A 26,025-nucleotide genomic window follows, 5' to 3' on the forward strand; every position below is an offset into this window, starting at 1 on the left:
ATGTACAACCAAGCACTATAAAGTAGTATACTATGATTCCATTTCCTTTCCTGTATAGCTTTTTGCTTTTTCATGGGGTTTTGAATGGCTTTTTCTCCCTTATTTCTCTGACCTTATCACCTCCCTGAGTTCCAAATTCCTAGGATCGCTCCCTAAAGCCCTCCATCTTCCTATGCTAATCAGGTCTCAGGTGTTGTCCTGGGGCTTTCCTTCATTATTCTCCTGGGTTGGATCCATTGTTGTCTGGATTTCATGTCATTTTTCTTGGTTCACTCTGTCATTTTGCTGTTAAAGGCCCTCTAGTAACTTCCTAAGAAAGGTGTGCATTTGAGCTAAACCTTCTGTGTCTGTGCTTGCCTGAAAATGTTTTTATTCTTCACTAATAACCCTAATGGATAAAGAATTCTAAATTGACATTTTCCCCCTCAGAACATTAAAACTGAAAAAGTGACTAGAGAGAGTGACATCAACAAAAATGGCAGAGTAGGAAACTTCAAAAGTCCTCCACAAAAGCAGTGAATAATCTGGCAAAAACTGTCAGAATCAACTTTATTGGAACTCTAGAAACTAATCAATATTTTATAGCAACCCGGCAACTACTAAATCCAGAAAAAAAACACCAGAATCTCAGCATTTAAGTAAATCTCTGTCAAGTCACTAGATGGCTACTAAGCTAACAGGACAAAGACCTCAGTGGCCACATATAACAAAGAATATAGACTATAAAAAATTAGTTCAGGGCTTCCCTGGTGGCGCAGTGGTTGAGAATCTGCCTGCTAATGCAGGGGACACGGGTTCGCGTCCTGGTCTGGGAAGATCCCACATGCCGCGGAGCAACTAAGCCCGTGAGCCACAACTGCTGAGCCTGCGCGTCTGGAGCCTGTGCTCTGCAAAAAGAGAGGCCACAACAGTGAGAGGCCTGCGCACCGCGATGAAGAGTGGCCCCCGCTTGCCGCAACTACAGAAAGCCCTAGCACAGAAACGAAGACCCAACGTAGCAATCAATCAATAAATAAATCTTTAAAAAAAAAAAATTAGTTCAGGAAAGTCACTAAACACACAAACAAAATCAGATAAAACAAGCAGCAACAATAAACCCTGGGAAGGGTTTAGAATACGATTTCCATAGTTATAATATTCGAAATGTCCAGTTTTCAACAACAACAAAAAAGGCATTCACAGAAACAAATTATGGGCTGAAAGCAGGAAAAAGAAATTAATAAAAACATTCCTGGAGGAAGCCAAGATGTTGGGCTTACTAGACAAAGACTGTCAATCAACTATTTAAAATATTCTCAAAAAGCTAAAGGAAATGATATACAAAGAACTAAAGAAAACCGTGAGACTGATAGAGAATATCTAATAGAAAATATCAATAAAGAGAGAAATTATAAAAAGGAACCAAATAGGAATTCTAGAACTGAGAAGTACAATAAGGGAAGTGAAAAATTCACTAGATAGGTTCAACAGCAGGATTGAGAAGACAAAAGAAAGAATCACCAAACTTCAAGATAGGTGAATTGACATTACCCAGTCTGAGGAGCAGAAAGAAAGAAAGAATGAAGAAAAATAAAGAGCCTGAGAATTGACATTACCCAGTCAATTGACATTACCCAGTCAATTGAATTGAATTGACATTACCCAGTCTGAGGAGCAGAAAGAAAGAAAGAATGAAGAAAAATAAAGAGCTTGAGACCTGTGGGACATCTTAAAACACTCTAAGTGTACTCATAATAGGAGTCCCAGTAGAGGATGAGATAGAGAAAGGGACAGAAAATGTATACAAAGAAATAATGGTCAAAAACATCCCAAATTTGTGACAGGCATGACCTATATACATCCAAGAATCTCAACTCCAAGCAGGATAAACTCAAGAAGATCCACACTGAGATATAATCAGTGTCAGAAGGCAAAGACAATCTTGAATGCAATAAGAGAGAAGTGACTCATTACATACAAGGGATTCTCAGTAAGATTGAGGGGCAGGTTCTCATCAGAAACCAGGGAGGCCAAAAGGCAGTGGGCTGACATATTCAAATACTGATTTAGGAAAACAAAAAAACCCAACAACAACAACAGCAGCAACAACAAGAAAACAACTACCAAGCAAGAATTCTGTATCTGGCAAAACTATCCTTTATGAACGAAAGAGATATTAAGACATTCCCAGGTAAACAAAAACTGAGAGAGTTTTGTCACTAGTAGACCTGCCCTATGAGAAATGCTACAGGGAGTCCTTCAGGTTGAAATGAAAGGACACTAGACAATAACTTAAATCCACACAAAGAAATAACACCAGAAAGGTAACTATATAGTTAAATACAAAAGTCAGTATTAATGTATTTTCAGTTTGTAACTCCCTTTTTCCCCCTATGTGATTCAAAAGACAACTACATAAAGCAACAGTTACAAATCTAAGTTGATAGACACATATTGTATAAAGATGTAATTTGTAATAATAACACAAAAGTATGGGAATAGAGCTATACAGGAACATTGTGTATTTGATTAAAACTAAGTTAGTATTAATTTGAACTAAAGTGTTAATTGTAATTTCCAGGGAAACCATTAAGAAAATAGAGATATATAGTAGAGAGAGAGAAAGGAAGGAAGGAAGCAAAACAGTGTACTAGAAAATGTCTTTCTAATACAAAAGGCGGTAAGGAAGAATTGAGGAACAAAAAATGATATAAGACATAACAATTATAAACATATATGCACCTAACAAAAGGACCCCAAAATATATCACACAAAAATTGACAGAACTGAAGGGAGAGGTAGACAGTTCAACAGTACTAGTGGGAGACTTCAACACCCCCACTTTCCTTAAAGGATAGAACAATTAGAAAAAAAATAACGAAACAGAAGACTTGAACAACACTATAAGCAAACTATACCTAATAGACACATACAGAATTCTCCACCCAACAACAGCTGAATACACTTCCTTCCCAAGTGCACATAAAACATTCTCCAGGATAAACCACATGTTAATTCACAAAACAGGTCTCAATAAATTTTTGAAGACTGGAATCATACAAAGCATCTTCTGCAAAAATGGAATGGAATCTGAAATCGGTTACAGAAAGAAATCTGGAAAATTCACAAATATGTGGAAATTAAAAAACATGCTCTTAAACAACCAGTGTTTAAGAGAAAGAAGAAATCACAAGATAAATTAGAAAATACTTTGAGACTAATGACAATGAAAACACAACATACCAAGATTTATGGGATGCAGCAAAAGCAGTGCTCAGAGGGGAATTTATAGCTATACATGCCTACTTTAAAAAAGAAATACCTCAAATCAGTATTTAAGGTATTTCTAACTCTACACTTTAAGGAACTAGAAAAAGAAATGCAAACTAAATTCAAAGCAGTTAGAAGGAAGGAAATAATAGAGTGAAGACAAACAAAATAGGGAATACAGAAACAATAGAATCAAAGAAACCAAAAGTTAGTTCTTTGAAAAGATCAACAAAATTGACATATCTTTAGCTAGACTGACAAAAAGGTGAGAGAAGAACCAAATAACTAAAATCTGAATTAAAAGTAGGGACGTTATTACCAACTTTACAGAAATAAAAAATGATTATAAGGTAAAACCAAACAATTGTTAGATAACCTAAATGAAGTGGACAAATTCCTAGAAACACACAAATTGCCAAAACTGGCTCAAAAAGAAACAAAACCTGAACAGACCTATAAAAATTAAATAGATTGAATCAGTATTCAGAAACATCTCAACAAAGAAAACTCCAAGACCAGATGACTACACTGGTTAATTCTGCCACACATTTAAAGAAGGATTAACACTAATCCTTCTCAAACTCTCCAAAAATAGAAGAGAATGGAGCACTTCTAACTCATCTTTGAGGCCAGTATTACCCTGATACCAAAGCCACGCAAAGATATAACCAAAAAAAAAAATATTACAAAGTGATATTCACTATGAATACAGATGCAAAAATCCTCAACAAAATCCTACCATACCGAATCCAATAGCACATTAAAAGGATTATACACTATGATCAAGTGGGATTTATCCCTGGCATAGAAGTGAGGTTCAACATAAGAAAATCAATTGATTAATACTCCACATTAATAGAATGAAGGAAAAAACCCGTGACTGATGCACAAAAAGCAAAATTTCAACATCCTTCCATAATAAAAACACTCAGAAAACTAGGAATCTAGGGAACATTCCTCAACATTTTTGGGCTTTTATGAAAACCCACAGCTAACATTTTACTCAATGGTGAAAAGTTTTCTCCCATAAGATGAGGAACAAGACAAGGATGCCCACTTTCACCACTGTTATTCAATATTTTACTGGTAGTTCTAGCCAAAACAATTAGGCAAAAAAAGAAATAAAAGGCATCCAAATTGGAAAGTAAGAAGTAAAACTATGTATTTGCAGATCATGTGATCCTATATACAGACAATCTGAAAGAAACCCCCCAAAGCTACTAGAGTTGATAAATGAGTTCAGCAAGGTTTCAGTGTTCAAAATCAGTGCACAAAATCAGTGTGTATTTCTACACACCAGCAATGAACAATGTAAAAAATAAAATTTAAAAATCCAATTACGACAGCATACAAAATAATAAAATACCTAGGAAAAAATTTAACCAAGAATGGGAAAGACTTGTAAAGTTAAAACTAGAATACCTTGGTGAAAGAAAAAACACCTAAATAAATCAAAAGATATCCCTTGTTCATGGATTGGAAGACCCAATATTGTTAAGATGACAGTACTTCCCAAAGATTCAATAAAATCTGTATTAAAATTCCAATGGCCCTTTTTACAAAAATGGAAAAGATGATCCTAAAATTCATAAGGAATTGCAAGGTGCCCTGAATAGTGAAAATAATATTGAGAAAGAAGAATAAAGTTGGAGGAATCACACTTCCAGATTTCAGAACTTACTACAAAGTTTCACTAACCAAAACTCTGTGGACCTGGCATAAGCAGAGACACAGAGACCAATGGAATAAAACTGAGAGTCCACAAATAAACCTGCATATCTATGGCCAACTGATTTTCAACAAGGGTGCTGATGTCATTCAATGAGGAAAGAAGAGTCTGTTCAACAAGTGGTGCTGAGACAACTGGTTATCCACATACACTATATATAAAAATTAACTCAAAATAGATCAATGACCTAAATAGAAGAGCTAAAACTATAAAATGCTTATAAGAAAACATAGGGGTAAACCTTCATGATGTTGGATTTGGTAATGGAATCTTAGATATGACACCAAAAGCATGAATAACAAAAGAAAACAGATAAATTGGATTTCATAAAAACTAAAATCTTTTGGGCTTCCCTGGGGGCTCAGTGGTTAAGAATCCGCCTGCCAATGTGGGGACATGGATTCGAGCCCTGGTCCGGGAAGATCCCACATGCCGCGGAGCAACTAAGCCCATGAGCCACAACCACTGAGCCTGTGCTCTAGAGCCCGCGAGCCACAACTACTGAGCCCACGAGCCACAGCTACTGAAGCCCATGCGCCTAGAGCCCATGCTCCGCAACAAGAGAAGCCACCACAATGAGAAGCCTGCGCACCACAAGGAAGAGTAGCCCCCGCTCGCTGCAACTAGAGAAAGCCCATGCACAGCAACAAAGACCCAACACAGCCAAAAATAAATAAATAAATTTATTTAAAAAAAAACCACTAAAATCTTTTCTGCATCAAAAGACATTATCAAGAAAGTGCAAGGACAACCTACAGAATAGGAGAAAATATATGCAAATCTTAATATCTGAATGGGTCTAGTATCCAGAATATATAAGGATCTCTTGCAGCTCAGCAACTAAATGACAACTCAATTTAAAAATGGGCACAGGACTTGAATAGACATTTCCCCAAAGAAGATGTACAAAAGGCCAACAAGTACACGAAAAGATGCTCAACATCATTAGTCATTTGGAAAATGCAAATCAAAACTGTAACAAGATACCACCTTATATTCACTGAGTTGACCATAATTTTAAAAATGGAGAATAACAAGTGTTGACAAAGATGTGGAGAAATTGGAACCTACAGACATTGTTGGTGGGGAATGTAAAATGGTGAGGCTGCTGTGGAAAACAGTTTTTGGGGGGGAGGTTCTTCATATGAGAATTCATATTACCTAGCAACTCTATTCCTAGGTATATACCAAAAAGAATTGAAAACAGGTACTCAAACACTTGTACATGAATATTCATAGCAGCACTGTTCACAGTAGCCAAGAGTTGGAAACAACCCAAATGTCCATCAACTGATGAATGGATAAACAAAATTTAGTATATCCATTGAAATGGACTAACACTCATAAAAAACGAATGAGGTACTGAAACATACTACAATGTGGAGGAATCTTGAAAACATTACGCTAAGTAAAAGAAGCCAAACAAAACAATAGGTCACATATTGTATGATTTCATTTATATGAAGTATCCAGAATAGAGACAGCAGATTGGTGGTTGGCATGGTTTGGCCGGAGGGAAGGATGGGGAGCAGCTGCTTTAATTGATATGTGGTTTAACTTTGGGGTGATGAAAATGCTTTAGAACTAGATAGGGGTTGTGGTCCTACAACATTGTAAATGTACTAAATTCTACTGAATTGTTCCCTAGTTAAAATGGTTAATTTTATTTTATGTGAATTTCACCTCAATTTTTAAAAATGGGCAAAAGACTTGAGTAGACATTTCTCCAAGGAAGATATACAAATGGCCAATAAACACAAAAACAGCTGCCCAACATCAGTAGTCTTTAGGGAAATGCAAATAAAAACCGTAATGAGATACTGTTTCTCACCAACTAGGATGGCTATAATTTTTTTTTTAAAGGAAAATAATGTGTTGCTGAGGATGTGGAGAAAAGGAACCTTGACCCATTGTAGGGGGGAATCTAGAATTGTTCAGATGCTGTGAAAAAGTTTGGTGATTCCTCAAAAATGTATACAATGAATTACCATATGACCTAGCAATTCCACTCCTAGGTATGTAGCAGAGACAGTTGAAAACAGGTGTTCAAACAAAAACGTGTACTTGAATATTCATAGCAGCATTGTCCATAAATAGACAAAGAGCAGAACCAACCCAAATGTCCATCAGCTGATAAGTGGATAAACAAGATGTAGTGTATGTAGCCATACAATGGAATTTTCTGTCATAAAGGGAAATGAAGTACTGATAAATGCTGTAATCCTGAATACATGCTAAGTGAAAGAAGCCTGATGCACAAGGCCACATGTGGTATGAAATGTCCAGGATAGGCAAGTCTGTAGAGACAAAAATTAGAGGAGAGAGGTAAACTGGGAGTATATTAGTTTGCTAGGGCTGCCATAAAAAATACCACCGAGTGGCTTAAACAACAGAAATTTATCTTCTCACAGTTCTGGATGCAGTAAGTCCAAGATCAAGGTGCCGGCAGATTTGGTTTCTTCTGAGACCTCTTCCTGGCTTGCAGATGGCTGCCTTCTCACTGTGTCCTCACGTGGACTTTCCTCTGTACATGTGCATCCCTGGGGTCATTTTGCATGTCCAAATTTCTCCTTCTTATAAGGGCACCAGTCAGATTGGATTTGCGTCCAACCTTAACAGCCTCATTTTACTTTAATCACCTCTTCAAAGGCCCTGTCTCCAAATACAGTCACATTCTGAGGTACTGGGGCTTAGGGTTTCAACATATGAATTTGGGGGGGACACAATTCAGACCATAACAGGGAGTGACTGCTTAATAGGTATGGGCTTTCTTTTTGGGGTGATGAAAATATTACAGTATTAGGTAACAGTAATGGTTGCACAACATTGTGAATGTACAAGTCCCTGAATCACACACTTTAAAATGGTTAAAGTGGTGAATTTTACGTTCTCTGAATTCTACCTCAAAAAGAAGTCCTTAGAAGTTGAGCTTGGTGCTGAAAAGTCCCCTCTCCCCATTTCTAACTTTGTGCTGGAAGTCTTAGTTCAATAAAGCAAGAAATAAAAGGCATATAGACTGGAAAAAAATTAATCCCCATTTGCATAAGACATGGTTATCTGCACAGAAAATCCCAAGGAATCTATAAAGAAATTCCTAGAACTAATAAGTGAGCTAAGTGATGTCACAGGATGCAATGTCAACACACAAAAGCAATATTTCTTGCTTGTAGATTTTTTGATGATGGCCATTCTGACCCGTGTGAGGTGATACCTTATTGTAGTATTGATTTGCATTTCTCTAATGATTAGTGATGTTGAGCGTCCTTTCATGTGTTTGTTGGCAAGCTGTATATCTTCTTTGGAGAAATGTCTATTTAGGTCTTCTGCCCATTTTTGGATTGGGTTGTTTGTTTTTTTGATATTGAGCTGCATGAGCTGCTTGTAAATTTTGGAGATTCATCCTTTGTCAGTTGCTTCGCTTGCAAATATTTTCTCCCATTCTGAGGGTTGTCTTTTTGTCTTGTTTATGGTTTCTTTTGCTGTGCAAAAGCTTTTAAGTTTCATTAGGTCCCATTTGTTTATTTTTGTTTTTATTTCCATTTCTCTAGGAGGTGGGTCAAAAAGGATCTTGCTGTGATTTATGTCATAGAGTGTTCTGCCTAGGTTTTTTCCGCTAAGAGTTTTATAGTGTCTGGCCTTACATTTAGGTCTTTAATCCATTTTGAGTTTATTTTTGTATATGGTGTTAGGGAGTGCTCTAATTTCATTCTTTTACATGTAGCTGTCCAGTTTTCCCAGCACCACTTATGGAAGAGGCTGTCTTTTCTCCATTGTATATTCTTGCCTCCTTTATCAAAGATAAGGTGACCATATGTGCATGGGTTTATCTCTGGGCTTTCTATCCTGTTCCATTGATCTATATTTCTGTCTTTGTGCCAGTACCATACTGTCTTGATGGAGAACAGTATGGAGGTTCCTTAAAAAACTAAAAATAGAACTACCATACGACCCAGCAATCCTACTACTGGGCATATACCCTGAGAAAACCATAATTCAAAAAGAGTCATGTACCACAATGTTCATTGCAGGACTATTTACAGTAGCCAGGACATGGAAGCAACCTAAGTGTCCATCGACAGATGAATGGATAAAGAAGATGTGGCACATGTATATGATGGAATATTACTCAGCCATAAAAAGAAACGAAATTGAGTTATTTGTAGTGAGGTGGATGGACCTAGAGTCTGTCATACAGAGCAAAGTAAGTCAGAAAGAAAAACAAATACCGTATGCTAACACATATATATGGAATCTAAGAAGAAAAAAAAAAAAGGTCATGAAGAACCTAGGGGTAAGACGGGAATAAAGACACAGACCTACTAGAGAATGGACTTGAGGATATGGGGAGGGGGAAGGGTAAGCTGTGACAAAGTGAGAGAGTGGCATGGACATATATACACTACCAAACGTAAAATAGATAGCTAGTGGGAAGCAGCCGCATAGCACAGGGAGATCAGCTCGGTCCTTTGTGACCACGTAGAGGGGTGGGATAGGGAGGGTGGGAGGGAAATGCAAGAGGGAGGGGATATGGGGATATATGTATATGTATAACTGATTCACTTTGTTATACAGCAGAAACTAACACAACATTGTAAAGCAATTATACTCCAATAAAGATGTTTAAAAAAAAGCAATATTTCTATATGCCAGCAATAGAAAATTGGAAACAAAATTTTAACACAGTACTACAAAAAATGAAACAGGTGTAAATTTATCAAAATCTATCAAATATATATGCTGAAAACCACAGAACATTGATGAAAGAAATCAAAGAAAACCTAATTAAATGGAAAGACATACCATGTTTATGGATTGGAAGACTCAACATAGTAAAAATTTCAGTTCTCCTCAAATTAATCTATGGGTTTAGAGCAATAGCAGTCAAAATTTCAGCAAGACTTTTTTGTAGATACAGACAAACTGATTCTAAAATTTATATGAAAAGGCAAAGGAACTTGAATACCTTAAACAATTTTGAAAAGGAAGGATAAAATTTGGAGGAATAGTCTAACAGTTAGACTACCATATACAAAATAAACGTCAATCTAAACATCATACCAAAAAAAAAATTAAAAGGTCCAAATAGAAATAAGAGTGTGAAAGTTTTAGAGGAAAAGGTAGAAAATCTGTATGATATTGGGCTTGCCAACAAGTTCTTATTCTTGGAACCAAAAGCATTTTTCCAGTAACTTATTTACAAGACAGAAATAGAGTCACAGACATAGAAAACAAACTTATGGTTACCAGGGGGGAAAGGGGGATGGGAGGGATAAATTGGGAGATTGGGATTGACATATACAGACTAATATATATATATAAAATAGATAACTAATAAGGACCTACTGTATAGCACAGGGACCTCTACTCAATAGTCTGTAATGACCTATATGGGAAAAGAATCTAAAAAAGAATGGATATATGTATGTGTATAACTGACTCACTTTATTGTACAGCAGAAACTAATACAACATTGTAAATCAACTATACTCCAGTAAAAATTTTAAAAAGCATTGTCCATAAAAGACATTTGATGAACAAGACTTCATCAAAATTAAAAACTTTACTGAGTGAAAGAAACTTAAGAAAATGAAAAGACTAGCTACAGTGTGAGTGAAAATATTTCAAATCACATGTCTGACAATAGACTTGTATCTATAATATACAAAGAACTCTCAAAACTCAACAATAAAAAAAGTATACAACCCAATTAAAAAATGGGCAAAAGACATGAGCAGATGCTTCACCAACAAGTATGTAAGAATGGCAAATAAGCACATAAAAAGATGCTGAATATCACTAGCTACTAGTGAAGTGAAAATTGAAACTGCAGTGAGATACCCCTACAAACCTATTAGAGTCACTAAAATAAAGCATACTAACAGTACCAAATGCTGGCAGGGATGAAGACTGGAACTCTCATGATGCTGGTGGAAATGCACAATGGTACAGTCACTTTAGAAGACTATTTGACAGTTTTGTATAAAGTTAAACATACACTTAATATGTGATCCAGCAGTCTTACTCCATAGAGAATTGAACACAAATTTCACACTAACCCTGTTTGTATATGTGTATATATATATGTGTATATATATATATATGTACATATACATATATATATATATTCATAATTGCCACAAAGTGGAAACAACCCAGATTCCTTCAATAAGTGAATTGATTACCAAACTCTAAGACAGCCATACATTGGAGAACTACTCAGCAGTAAAAAGGAATGAACTTTTGATTTCAGAGTCTGAGTGAAAGAAGTCCGTCTCAAAAGGCTATATGCTGTATGACTGCATTTATATGATAGTCTCAGAAAGACAAAATTATAGGAATAGAGATCAGGTCAGTGGTTGCTAGGGCTTATGGATGAGGGGAAGGGTGTGAGTATAAAGGGACAGCATGAGGGAGTTTTTTTAGGGTGGGTGGTGGAAAATTATGTATCCTCATTAAAGTAGTTACAGGAATCTGTACATGTAAAATCCATTGAACTGTACTCCATAAGTCAGTTTGTATGACAAAAGTAAAAAAAAAATTAAGTTATAAGTCATTAGTACATGACCTCTGTAACAAATAATTTGAGAATCTAAAGGAAATGGTTGATTTCTTAGGAAGATATGTCAAAATTAAGAAATAGAAAACTTATTCAGTGCAGTTGTCAAAGCAGAGACTGAAAATGGTGATTAAGGATCTATGATTTTAAAAGATAGCGAGTTTACACGGCTTTACAGCTGAATTCTAACCTTTGAAGGATGGGTGGTTCTAATTCAATTTATACATTTTTCCAGACCATACAGAAAGGTTAAAAGCTCCTCAATTTTTTAAATAGCTAAAATAATTTTAACACCAAAACCTGGATAGAGATGGCAAAGAATAAGAAAACTATTGACCAATCTCACCTATAGATACAAAAATTTAAAATATCAACAAATCAAATATAACTGTATTAGGGGATAATATACAATGAACAAGTTCAGTTTAATCCAGAAATATAAAGTTCATTCAGCTTCAGGAAGTTTAAATGTAATTCAGAATGTAATATAATTCTTTACATCAACAAACTGAAGGAGAAAAACCTGGGAAGACATCTGATAAAAGTCATGCTAGTGGAAACTGTCAGGTACTTGATGTGCATCCTCTCATTTAATTTTCCTAAAAACCCTTTTACTAATGTGGAAACTGGAGCTCAGAGGTTAAGAGGCTTGCTCGAAGTCACAGAGTTGGTGTACAGGGCCATTTTCAATGTCAAACATTAATTTTTATCAATCTGACAGATGAACAACAGTATGCCAGCCAGTAAAGTGGTTTTAGTGAGGGTGCCCATCTCCTCATGTTTGTCAGTCCTGAATTGCCCATTCATACTCTTTGCTTTATTTTCTATAGAGTTATTTGTCTTTTTTTCCTGCTGATTTGCATAATTTCTTTGTATGTTCTGGAAATTTCATCTTTTGTCTGGTATGTTGCAAATATTTAGTCCCAGGCTGACTTAGTTTATTGTGTCATATGTCAGACAAAAGCTTTAAAACAATGAATCAATGTTATCTTTCATTTTATGCCTTTGCCTTTCTTCTTTCAAAGACCTTTCTTTTCAAGACCATAAATAATAGTTTTATGTAGTTTCTTCTTTTATAATTTTGGTTTTTGCATTTAGAACCTTAGGTCATCTGGAACTTATGATGCTAACTCCTTGCAGTTGGAGTTTAACTTCATTTTATCCCGAGTGGATCACGAGTTGTCCCTGCACCACTTTTTGAGCAGTTGCCTGCACACCCATTGTTTTGAAAGGCCACTTTGATCATATATTAAGTTTCTTTATATATACATGAGCCCATTTCTGGTTTCTCCTTCATTCCCTTGATCTGTTTGTTCCTTTGCCAATACCATACTTTAGTTACTAGGGCTTTTTAGCATAGAAACAGAAAGGCAGTGTGTACAGAGCCTGAGAGCATGGGGCCTTGAGCCAGATAGCCTGGTTTGAGTCCTGAGACTACCTTTAACTAGGTATGTGACTTTGGGCAAATAACTCAAGCTCTCTCTATGTCAGTTTCCTTATATGTAAAATGGAGATATTAATTCACCGCTCATCTCTTAGAGTTATTGTGAGGGTAAGATGAATTAATGGAAATAAAGCACTTAGGATAATGTATGGCAAAGGGGAAGACTCAGTAAATGCAACCTATTCCAGGATTTGGACTTGGTAGGGCACTTACTCTCCACACAGGCCATTCTACTTCCTCAAAAGTATCTCGTAGTCAGCAGTTGTGTATTAGGATTGCTTTGAATTTATAGACTAATTTAGGGAGGAACTTACACCTGTACAGCATTGGGTCTTTCCATCCATGAACTTGGTGTATGTCCCTCCCTTCATTCATGTCGTTTTATCTTTTTCAGAAATATATTGACATTTTCTTCACAATAAAAACTGGCATATTGCCACATCCACTCTGTTCAATCAGCAGGTTCAGCTAGATGGTTCACACTCACAAAACCCAAATAGGCCATCCTGGCACCCGTATATATTCAACTTTGCAGACTGCAGAATAAGAAACCCAGCCTGCCAGCAGGCCGGCATCAGCAAGCATTCTCAGCTGTCTAGGGCTCGTTTCTGCCCCCATTAACAGCTCAGGTGTGAAGAAATGAGAGCATATGGGGGGGGGATGGGGGAGAACAGGAGCCACTATGGCTTAGAAGCCCCATGTCCCAAATTAGGGACCACTCTGTCTTTGTTCCCTGTGTGTAGCCTCGGTCCCAGCCAGGGTCAGGGCCCAGGAACGATAGGCCCACTGCACTCAGGGACCCTGAGCTGTGACTCCCAGCAGGTGTTGATGTGCAGTCGCAGCCCTCCCAGACCAGGCGCAGGGTACCTCCCGGGACACCTGCCGGAAGCAGGCCCGCCCATCCCACAGCTGACCACCCACCTTCATCAGGTTTCCAGGGCAACCAAACTAGAAAGTGAATCCGAGGTCAGTGCCTCACCTCGAGGGAGAAAGGGTTTTGGTAATCCTACTTTCAGAGGTACTACTTCCAGAAGGAGGACAGAATACATGGCAGCAAAACCAACAGATATTTACTATAGTATTTCTCATTAGATTCATAGTTTTTGTTCTTCTGTTCATAGTGCTGAACACTCTTAATAGTAATAGTAGAGTCAGTGGGTTATGTTGGTTTTTTCTAAGTAGATGATCATATCATCTGCAAATAATGACAGGTTTGACTCTTTGCAATATTTGTGTGTGTGTGTGTATCCTTTTTTTCAGGAGCGTTCTTATTTCATTGGTATGGACCTATAAAAGTTGAATAGCAGAGTTGGGTGGCAAATATCATTCTTTCTGACTCTAATGGGAATACTTCTGTCCATCATTAAGTATGAGTTTGTTATGATTTTGTGGTAGACACCCTCTCTTCCTTTATTTAAGTTAAGGAAGTTTCTTTCTAATTCTAGTTTACTGAGAGTTTTTAATCATGAATGTCTCAAGTTTTATCAAATGCCTGTTTGTCATTTCCTGAGATGACAATGTGGTTGTTTCATTGTTTTAAAAGTTTCCAACATTGAAAGCTTTTAAAACAGTGAACTGATGTTTCATTCCTCAGATAAACCCTACTTTGCCATGATGTATTATTGTTCTTTTAATACAAAGTAGATTCTAGTTGCTAATATTTGGCTTAAGATTGTTACATCTATGTTCATAAGTGAGATTAGTCTAAAGTGTTCTTCTTGTCTTGGGCTCCTCTTGTCTAGTTTTGGTATCAGGATTATTTTATTAAGTTATAAAATGAGTTGGATTTTTTTCTCTTTTTTGGAAAGACAATATAGCATAATAATTAAGAACATGGCTCTGTAGCCAGATGCTTTGGTTGGAATCCTGATTTGCCACTATCTTGATGTCTAGCACTATAGGTTACTTTCACCTATTTTTGAACCATATATAAATGGAGCCATACAGTATGTACTCTTTTGGGTCTAGTTTCTTTCAATCAGTATTATGTTTGTGAGGTTCATCCGTGTGGTTACATGAAGCAATAGTTTAGAAATTCTCATTGCTGTATAGTGTTCCATTGTCTGAATATACCACAGTTTGTTTATTCATTCTACTATTAAGAGATAATTTCAGTTTTTAAAAGTCTTTTACAAATTGCGCTGCTATGAATATTCTTGTTGTTGTGAACATATGTACATTTGTTGGATACATACCTGGGAGTGGAATACGTATGTATATATGTTCAGCTTTAATAGATAATGCCAACAATTTTCCTAAAGTGTCTTTACTGCCTCTCACTCCACATCCTTGCCAATACTTAATAATGTCTGTCTTGTTCATTTTTGCCATTCTGGTAAGTGTGTAGTAGTATTGCATTGTGGCTTTAATTTCCATTTTGTTGACCACTAATAAAGTTGAAAACCTTTTCATATTTTTTTTTTAGTTCTAGCATTTTATTATTATATGAATAGCATCCATATTATACATGGATATAGTCCTTGGATTAAACCCTATGTTCATAGCCCCAAAATTAAAGTCAAATAATCAGGATGTTTTTATTTAGGTCCATAACATGTGCATAACAATTTATTAGGTTGTATTAGTTAAAATTACATTTGGTTGAGAACCAAGCAAAAACTCTAAAAATAATGCCTTCAGCAAAGTTAAAGTTTAATTCTCCATCATGGAAAAAAAGTAAACGGGTAGACAGTAAATGGCTGTTATTAGGGAAATAGGTATCTTATATCTTATTGCTCCATTTACAGGGTCTCCAAATAGTCCAAGATAGATGTTAAAATTTCAGACATACAGTGATATTCTAAACAGAAAATGGAAGGAAGTTAAAAAAAAAACCAAAACCTTCCTTTTAAGGAATCTCCCTGGTTGTACATATAACCTTTTCATAAATGTCTTATTGGCTAGCAATTATATGGTAACAACTAGCTGCAAGAGATACTAAGAAATATTTCAGCTTACAGGCAACGTACCAGCTAAAAATTAGCTTCTGTTTACTAAGAAAGATACTTAAAGGATATTGAGAGCAGTATCTTTCATACAGGAAGTGGTAGAGAGAACTCAAAGAAGTAAAAGCCGCAGTCCGTATTCATAAGAGAATCTCAAATGTATTGAGTAGTAAAGACTGTAATGCAAGATTCAACCAGAAAGTACAAAGAATAAACATTGTGGTAGGAAATTTAAGGGACCTAGGAATTCATGAAAGGGGCAGCCTGGACAGAAACAGAAAATATAACATAGGCACAGAATAAACATTAATTGAATGAATGAATAGATAATTGAAAGAGTAAATGAGCATTTGGCTAATTTTTTTTTTCAGTTGAGAACAGCTGAAAGTCACACAATACTGTGAGGGAGTTACTTTAACATTTAATTGCTTATAATGACGGGTTATACTTTGGGGGATTAGTGCAATAACATATATATAATCAGTTATACACCTTGTATTAATAAACATTCTTTTTGAAGTTTGTACTCCTGTCTTTTTCAAAAGGGATAAAAGTGGAATGTTTCCAGTATCTTACAGATGTTGCGAGGCATTAGATAATTTAAAAATATTCCAATTGCGCAAAATCCTCCCTTCCCTAAATGCAACAACATTTCCAAAGCTTATAGGTATTGCGTATTTACAGATAAGGCCAACCTCCCACCATGCAGAAAGATAATAATGAAAAATAACTTTAAAAACAATACCCATTCATCTTTGTGATATATCCAGGAGGGAAGTAACTACTGGCATAAACTATAAATTACATGAAGGGCGACATATGCAAGATGGACTAGGAGGAAAAGTCCAGGACCAGATGGCTGCATGGATGAATTCTACGACTCAGAGAAAAATTAATACCAATCCTTCTTAGGCCCTTCCAAAACACAGAAGAGGGAACACTTCCAAACTCATTTTATGAGGCCAGCATCACTCTGATATGAAAGCCTGACAAAGATACCACAAGAAAAGAATACTACAGGCCAATATCCCTAATGAACAGAAATGCAAAAATCTTTAATAAAATACTAGCAGACTGAATTCAACAGCACATTGAAAGGATTATACACCATGAACAATTGGGATTTATCCCTGGGATATAAGGATGTTTCAACATATGCAAATCAATCGATATGATACACCACATTAACAGAATGAAAGATAAAAACCACATGATCATCTCAATTGATGCAGAAAAAGCATTGTAAAAACTCTCAACAAAATAGGTATAGGAGGAACTTACCTCAATGCAATAAAGGCCATATATGAAAAGTCCACAGCTAACATCATAATCAGTGGGGGGAAAAATGAAAGCTTTCCCTCCAAGATCCAGTACAAGGCAAAGATACCCACTCTTTCCACTTCTATTCAACATAATACTGGAAGTCTTAGCCAGAGCAGTTAGTCAAGGAAAAGAAATAAAAGGCATCCAAATCAGAAGTAAAATTTATCTCCGCTTGCAGATGACATGATAATATGTGCAGATAACCCTAAAGACTCAACAAAAAAGCTGTTAGAACTAATAAATTCAGTGAAGTTGAAGAACACAAAATCAACGTACAAAAATTAGTCTTGTTTCTATACACAATGAACTATCCAAAAAGGAAATTAAGAAAGCAATCCTGTTCACAATAGCAACTAAAATAATAAAATTCTTATGAATAAACTAAAGTCAAAGACATATATACCCACTGAAAATTATAAAAACATTCATGAATGAAATTAAAGAGGACACAGATAAATGGAAAGACATCTTGTGTTCATGGATTACAAGAATTAATATTGTTAAAATGTCCATTCTACCTAAAGTAATCTAAAGAGTCAGTGCATTCCCTATCAAAATGTCAATGGCATTATTTTTTTACAGAAATAAGAAAAACTCCTAAAATTCATATGGGATCACAAAAGACCCCAAATAGCCAAAGCAATCCTGAGGAAGAAGAATGAAGATGGAGGCATCACATTTCCTGATTTCAAATGATATTACAAAGCTACAGTATTCAAAACATCATGGTATTGGCACAAAAAACAGACACATAGATCAATGGAACAGAATAGAGAACCCAGAAATGAACCCATACACCTATGGTCAACTGATCTTCGACAAGACTGCCAAGAATACACAATAAAAGCAAGAAATGATTTTGGGGAGACTTTGTATCCACTTCAAGAAAAATGAAATTGGACCCTTTACTCACACCATATACAAAAAGTCAACTCAAAATGGATTAAAGACTTAAATGTAAGATCTAAAACCATAAAACTCCTAGAAGACAACATAGGGAAAAAGCTTTTTGGCACTGGTTTTGGCAATGAATTTTTATTTGATATGGTAAGAAAAGCAAAAATAGACAAGTGGGATTGCATCAAACTAAAAAGCTCTGGGACTTCCCTCGTAGCACAGTGGTTAAGAATCCGCCTGCCAATGCAGGGGACACGGGTTCGAGCCCTGGTCTGGGAAGATCCCACATGCCGCGGAGCAACTAGGCCCGTGCACCACAACTACTGAGCCTGCGCTCTGGAGCCCGTGTGCCACAACTACTGAAGCCCGCGCACCTAGAGCCTGTGCTCTGCAACAAGAGAAGCCACCGCAATGAGAAGCCCATGCTCCGCAACGAAGAGTAGCCCCTGCTCGCTGCAACTAGCGAAAGCCCACGCGCAGCAAGGAAGACCCAACACAGCCAAAAATAAATAAAAAATAAAAAAATAAAAAGCTTCTGCACAGCGAAGGAAACATCAACAGAGTAAAAAGGCAGCCTATGGAATGGGAGAAAATATTTGCAAACTGTGTATCTGATAAGGAGTGAATATCTAAAATATACAAGGAACTCAGTAACAAAAAACCCAAATAACTCTATTAAGAAGTGGGCAAAGGACCTGAATAGACATTTCTCAAAAAAAAAACATACAAATGGCCAACAGGTATATGAAAAGGTACTCAACATCATCAGTCATCAGGGATGTGTGCAAACACACACAAACACACACAAACATACACACACAATGGAATATTAAGCCCCCAAAAGAAGGAAATCCTACCATTCGCAACAACATGGGTCAACCTGGAGTGAAATAAGCCAGTCACAGAAGGATAAATACTGCATGATTCCACTTATATGAGGAATCTAAAATAGTCTAACACATAGAACCAGAAAGTAGAATGGTGGTTGCCAGGGGCTGAGGGGAGGGAGAAATGGGGAGATGATGGTTAAAGTTTCAGTTATTCAGGATGAGTAAGTTCTAGACATCTAATATACAACAGTGTGACTGTAGTTAACAATACTGTATTGTGTACTTGAAATTTGCTAAGAGGGTAAATCTTAAGTGTTCTCACCACCGTGCCCCTCCCCACCAAAAATGGTAACTATGTGAGGGGATGGATATATTAGTTTGATTGTGGTGATTTTTTCACAATATATATCAAAACATTAAGAAGTACACCTTAATTATATACAATTTTCATTTGTCAATTATACCTCAGTAAAGCTGAAAAAAAATTACATGCAAGATGAGAGCTCGAACATAAATAAAAGGTAACAGAAGCAGAATTAGGATGTGAAAGCCTCTTTGTTTTTTCAGTCTCCATTCTTTCAAGAAGAGAAAAAGACAGTAGCTGTTTCACTAGATGAAAAGCAAATGCGGGGACTGCAAAAGTGGGATACTGCATCTCGTGTTCTCATTTTTGAAAGTGTCTACAACTGCTTATTAATTCCTCTAGGTAACTATCTGTTCTTGTTGATGATATTATTCTTTATGGATGATTGGTGATTACTGTTAATTGAAGTAAAGAGCACTGCTTTTCTCTGAACTCCAGAATGCTGTAAGGGAAACATTTTAAGTATGAAGAACAAATTTATTTTTGTAACATGGTGAAGATTAGAGATCTGAAAAAATCTATTTTTAGCTGGAAACTTATTCTCCGTGTTCTACAAGTTTTAGACTGTGTTTCTCATTGCATTCTCAATAAATGGTGCTGATCTTGTAAAGGAAGAATGCTATCAGAATGGAAGAAAAGAGAAGAATAATTGAATTCTCAGTCATTAGAGCCTAAAGTACTTTAAAAGGTCATTGAGTGTCCTTCAGAAACTTGAGTCTGTAGAAATAAAGGGGCTCATCCAAGACCACGTGGCTGGGCAAGAGCAAGGCCAGTGCTCATTCTGTGTCCCCTTTTAAGAATGTCAAATCCCGAATCTATTTAACTTAAGAAGGCATGGACAAGATTACCAAAGTCCTCACTAGAAGCACTGTTTGAATTCCTGAGCCTTATCCTTGTTTTATCTGCACTCTGCTTTTAAATTTTTGCTTCTGCCTTTATTGGGTTACATAGGATCTAGAACCTACATATAAATCAGGCATAGGGCTGACATCACCACAATCCAGGTAATAGACATATCCAACACCTCCAAAGTTTCCTTGTGTTGTTTTTGTTTTGTTTCATATAATTTTGTTTTTGTGGTAAGAAGACAATGTGAGATCTACCCTCAGCAAATTTTGAAATGCACAATACTGTATGCCCATTGAATAACTACTCCTCTTTCCCCTACCCACATCCACTGGCAGCCACTATTGTATGGTCTGCTTCTTTGAGTTTGACTATTTTAGATTCGTCATATAAGTGGCATCATGTGTATATGTCAATCCCAATCTCCCAATTTATCCCTCCCCCCACCTTTCCCCCCTGGTAACCATAAGTTTGTTTCCTACATCTGTGACTCTATTTCTGTTTAGGAGTTCCTTATGTATTTTGGATATTAACTCTTTATTAGATATATGGTTTGCAAATATTTGATACCAGTTCTTAATTTTAATATGTATCATTTTTTTCCCATTTTGGAGCTCTTTGTGTTCTGTTTAAGAAAATTTTTCCTACCCGAAGCTCATTCAGATGTTCTACTTTTTACCTAAAAGTTTCATTGTTTTACCTTTCACATTTATATCTATAATACACCTGGATTTGATTTTTGTGTATGGTCTGAAGCAGGGGGTCAAGATTCATTTTCTTTTTCACATGGATGTCCATTGAATCAGAATCGTTTATTGAAAAGACCATTTTTTTTGTCATCAATCAGGCATTTGTTTATGTGTTGATGTTTCTGGATTCTTTACTTTGTTCTATCCTTGGTTTGTTGTCTATCCTTGTACCAGTACTACACTGTCTTGATACTGTAGCTTTACAACAGGTCTTGACATGTGGTAATATTGGGTTGGCCAAAACGTTCATTCGGTTTTTTCCATAAGATGGCTCTAGTAGCGTTTAGTTGTCTTTAACTTCATTCGAAACAATTTTGTTAGATTGCATTGTGACAGCTGTCAAATCAGCATGCATTAAAAGAAAATTTATCAAAATTGGTGAATTTTTGTATAGCCATTTTAATATTGAAGATGGAAGAAAGAAGCAATATTTTCAGCATATTATGCTTTATTATTTCAAGAAAGGTAAAAACGCAATTGAAATGCAAAAAAAGATGTGTGCAGTGTATGGAGAAGGTGCTGTGACTGATCAAACGTGTCAAAAGTGGTTTGCAAAGTTTCGTGCTGGAGATTTCTCACTGGATGATGCTCCACGGTCGGGTAGACCAGTTGAAGTTGATAGCCATCAAATCGAGACATTAATTGAGAACAATCAACGTTACACCCATGCGGTAGATAGCCGACATACTCAAAATATCCAAATCAAGTGTTGCAAATCATTTGCACCAGTTTGGTTATATGAATCGCTTTGATGTTTGGGTTCCACATAAGTTAGCAGAAAAAACCTTGACCATATTTCCACATGCGATTCTCCACTGCAACGTAATGAAAACGTTCCATTTTTAAAACAAATTGTGATGGGCGATGAAAAGTGGATACTGTACAATGTGGAATGGAAAAGATCGTGGGGCAAGCGAAATGAACCACCACCAACCACACCAAAGGCCGGTCTTCATCCAAAGAAGGTGATGTTGTGTATATGGTGGGATTGGAAGGGAGTCCTCTATTATGAGCTCCTTCTGGAAAACCAAATGATTAATTCCAACAAGTACTGCTCCCAATTAGACCACTGAAAGCAGCACTCGAGGAAAAGTGTCCAGAATTATTAAACAGAAAATGCATAATCTTCCATCAGGGTAATGCAAGACCACGTGTTTCTTTGATGACCAGGCAAAAACTATTACAGCTTGGCTGGGAAGTTCTGATTCATCCACCGTATTCACCAGACATTGCACCTTTGGATTTCCATTTGTTTCAGTCTTTACAAAAATTCTCTTAATGGAAAAAATTTCAGTTCCCTGGAAGACTGTAAAAGGCACCTGGAACAGTTCTTCGCTCAAAAAGATAAAAAGTTTTGGGAAGATGGAGTTATGAAGTTGCCTGAAAAATGGCAAAAGGTAGTGGAACAAAATGGTGAATACGTTGTTCAATAAAGTTCTTGGTGAAAATGAAAAATGTGTCTTTTATTTTTAACTTTAAAAATGGAAGGAACTTTTTGGCCAACCCAATACATGAGTCCTCCGGCTGTGTAGTTCTCAAATGTTGCCTTAGCTATTCTTAGCCCTTTGCGTTTCTACATAAATTGCAGAATTTGGCTTTTCAATATCCACAGGAAAAAGACCTGCTGGGGTTTTGATTTGGATTGCTTTAAGTCTATCGCTCAATTCAGGGAAAAATGACATTTTTTAAGTGAGGTCTTCCACTCCATGAGCATGTTATATCCCTCCTTTTATGTGGGTCTTTAATTTCTCTCAGTAATATGTTATAATTTTCAGTATAGAGGCCTTGCACCTCTTGTTGGATTTATTCCTAGCTATTTGATCTTTATTTTAAAAATACTGTAAAGCTATTATAAATGGCATAATTTTTTAAAGTTCATTTCCTAATTTTTGCTAGTGTATATGAATTAAATGGATTTGTTTATGTTGGTCTTGTGCCCAGTGACCTTGCTAATTTACTTATTAATTCTAATAGTGTGTGGGTTTTTATAATCTTCTACAAACACAGTCAGGTCATTTGTGAATAATCACAATTTTATTTCTTCCTTTTTAATCTGCATGCCTTTTATTTCTTTTATTGCCTTATAAATTTGCTAGGACTTTCAGGGATGATATTAGGCATCCTTTTTTATTCCCAAGTTCAGGGAGACAGTTTTTAATAATTCACCAATAAGTGATGTTTATTGTAGATTTTTGACAGATATTCTTTATCTGTTTAAGAAAATTCCTCTCTTAGCTATATTTTAGCTATGTTTTATTTTATTATTGTAGTAGTTGTATGCTCTGGGACAGGCTATATCTGACTGGAATTTCTCTTCCTTAACCATCTTGGCCTCATGCCTTCTGAGGGTGTAGATCTTTCCTCACTATTTAAATCTCTTCTTTGGTTTCTGTTTTTTTTTCAGGTTTTCTACTTCTCCTTGAGTCAATTATGGTAATTTATATTTCCTAGAAAATTGTCCGTTTCATCTAAGTTTTTCATTTTTTTTTGACTTGAGGAAATATGTAGTTTTATTTTTTAAATGTTTTATTTTCTTTGTAGCATTTATCACTAATGTAATTTAATTTTTCATTCATTATTTATGGTCTCTCCACTAGATTGTTGTCTCTATGACTGTGGGGACTGTCATGGCCTGCCACATAGTAGCCATTCAGTAAATATTTCTTGAGTGGATGATTGTGTGATCTCTCTTTAAGTATGTCCCCTTTTCCATTGCTAATGCTGTTTACTTGTTTTTTCTCTTTTTTCTTGATTCTCTTTCCAGAGGCGTATCTATTTTGTTGGTCTTTTCAAAGGACCAGCTTTAGGTTCTCTTGATCAACTCAATTTCTTTGCTTTCTTTTTCAAAAAATGTCTGCTTTTCTCTTTATTAATTTCTTAATTGTATTTTCTGTATGTTTTATTATTGCTGCATTGTTCTTCTCATTGTTATCCTTATTCTAAATTCTTGAGATGAAAACTAAGTTTACTTTCTGTCTCCCTTGCTTTCTAACAAATACATTTAAGGCCATATATTTTCCTCCTCACTTTGGCTCCATTATATAGGTTTTGTTGTATAGTAGTTCCAGTGGTTTTTTTTAACTTCTAACTCATTTGTGTTTTCTGTTTTTATTTTCTCTTCAACTCAAGAGTTATTTAGAAATGCATTTAAAAACGTCCAGGTGTGTAGATCTGGGCCAGGTTGGGGGGGATATTTTTTGCTATTATGTTCATTTTTAACACTACATTATGGTAATTGTGGCCTGTGTGATATCAGCTTTATGGAAATTTTTTGATACTTCCTCTGTTACCTAGAACAGGGATCCACAAACTACAGCTTGTAGGCCACATGGGCCTGGCGCCTATTTTGGAAATCAAGTTTTACTGGAACACAGCCACACCCATTTGTTTACATACTACCTATGACTGCTTTCCAGCTACAACTGCAAAGCTGAGTGGCTGTAACAGAGACCCTGTGGCCCATACAGCTTAAAACATATACTGTTTGGCCTTTCTATTAAAAAGGTTGCTGACCCCTGACTTCAAACATGGTCAATTTTTGTAACTTTTTCATATGAATTGAAAAATATGTATATTGTCTCTTGAGTAAAAGTCCCTTATAGCTTTGTTAGAATAAGCTTGTTAAGTTGTGTTATACTGATCCTTATATCCTTCCTCATTGAGAGAGATATGTATAAACCTCCCATCATAACTAAATTTGTCTATTTCCTATATTTTAGTCAGGGTTAGCCTTATATATTTTGAAGCTGTATTGTTAGTGCATAAAGAATGCACTAACAATACCCATTGTTAGTGGGAATTTGTTTCCCATTCGTTATAAAGGTTCATAACTTTTATATTGCCCTGGTATGTTTTTCCTTCATAAAATATGAAGTAGCCCTCTTTGTCCCATTTATTTATGCATATATTTATACATGCCTTGAATTCTTTCTTTATAAAGAATGTTACTATTCCTGTTAGGATTAGGTTCAACTACATATATTAGGAAAAAAATAATAAATAAAATTAGTTTAAAGAAGAAAGATTTTTTCTTGGGTAGAAGAAGTCTGGAGATAGGTATTCAAGGGCTCTGCGATACTATCAGGGACCCAGGCTCCTATCTTCTGCTTCACCATCTCGGTGTATGGTTTCCATCCTAAGGTCCCCTCATGGTCCACGAGACTTCTGGAGCTCCAGCCAGCACATCTCCATTGAGGGCCAGAAGGAAGAGGAAAGGTAGGAGGGCAAAAAGGGGCCGGTCCCAGCTCTGCCAGTTTCTAATAAGTGACCTTCCCAGAAAGCCCCAGAAAACAATTCAATTTTCATCTCATTGGCAGAATTTAGTCAAGTGGCCACACCTAAGCTTCCAGGGAGGCCTGTCAGATAGCTCTGTCAGCTAAAAATTGGCATTGTTACCAAGGACATTTGGATTAGGACAGCTAGCAACTTCTGCCACTCCCTGTTTGGTGCATGTTGTAGTTCTTGTTAGTATCCTTTTCCTGTTATAACTTTCTCCATCCCTTTATTCTCAACCTTCCTCAGTTATTTTGTTTCAGGTATGTCTCTTTTAAATAGAATATAGCAAGATCTTGAGTTACTTGGTTTTAAACAATCAGAACATCTGTCTATTAATAGATGAGTGTAATGCATTCATTTTATTATCATTGCTGGTATATGTGGCAGTATTCCTGCCATTATTTTTTTTCTGCTTTCTTTGTGCCATACTTTGTTTAATTCTTTTACCTCTCCTTCCATTTGTTACTCTGATTGAGTTTTCCATTACCTGTTTTTTCAGCTTTAGAAATTGTCCTTACTGTTTTGATTCTTTTAGTTAATACTCCTAATGTTTTCCAACATTCTGTTTTGAAATAATTTCAGATTTACAGAAAAGTTGCAAGAATAGTACAAAGGATTCCTGTGTACCCTTCACCCAGATCCCCCAAATGTCAGAATTTTATCGTATTTCCATTATCTTTTTTTCTTTATACCTATGGATAATTTTTCCTGAACCATTTGAGGATAAGTTACACAAATGATGTCCCTTCAGTGGATATTTCCTAAAGAACAAGGACATTCTCTTATATAACAATAATAAAATAATCAATATCAGGAAA

The 26,025-nt window shown here is 36.1% G+C and overlaps 1 protein-coding gene across 3 annotated transcripts in view; it reads left to right on the forward strand.

Moving 5' to 3' along the window:
* BRCC3 (BRCA1/BRCA2-containing complex subunit 3) overlaps positions 1 to 26,025 on the forward strand; it is a 69,728-nt gene that overhangs the window by 18,507 nt on the left and 25,196 nt on the right. For 2 of the 3 annotated variants that reach the window (XM_061177908.1, XM_061177909.1), the window contains one exon: positions 25,073 to 25,147. The exons of the other annotated variant lie outside the window; for it this stretch is intronic. In XM_061177908.1, the coding sequence (XP_061033891.1) occupies positions 25,073 to 25,147 (75 nt within the window). The remainder of the gene's footprint in view (positions 1 to 25,072; positions 25,148 to 26,025) is intronic. 3 annotated transcript variants of the gene reach the window in all.

This window comes from Eubalaena glacialis, chromosome X, assembly GCF_028564815.1.
Source record: "Eubalaena glacialis isolate mEubGla1 chromosome X, mEubGla1.1.hap2.+ XY, whole genome shotgun sequence".
Lineage (NCBI taxonomy): Eukaryota > Metazoa > Chordata > Mammalia > Artiodactyla > Balaenidae > Eubalaena > Eubalaena glacialis.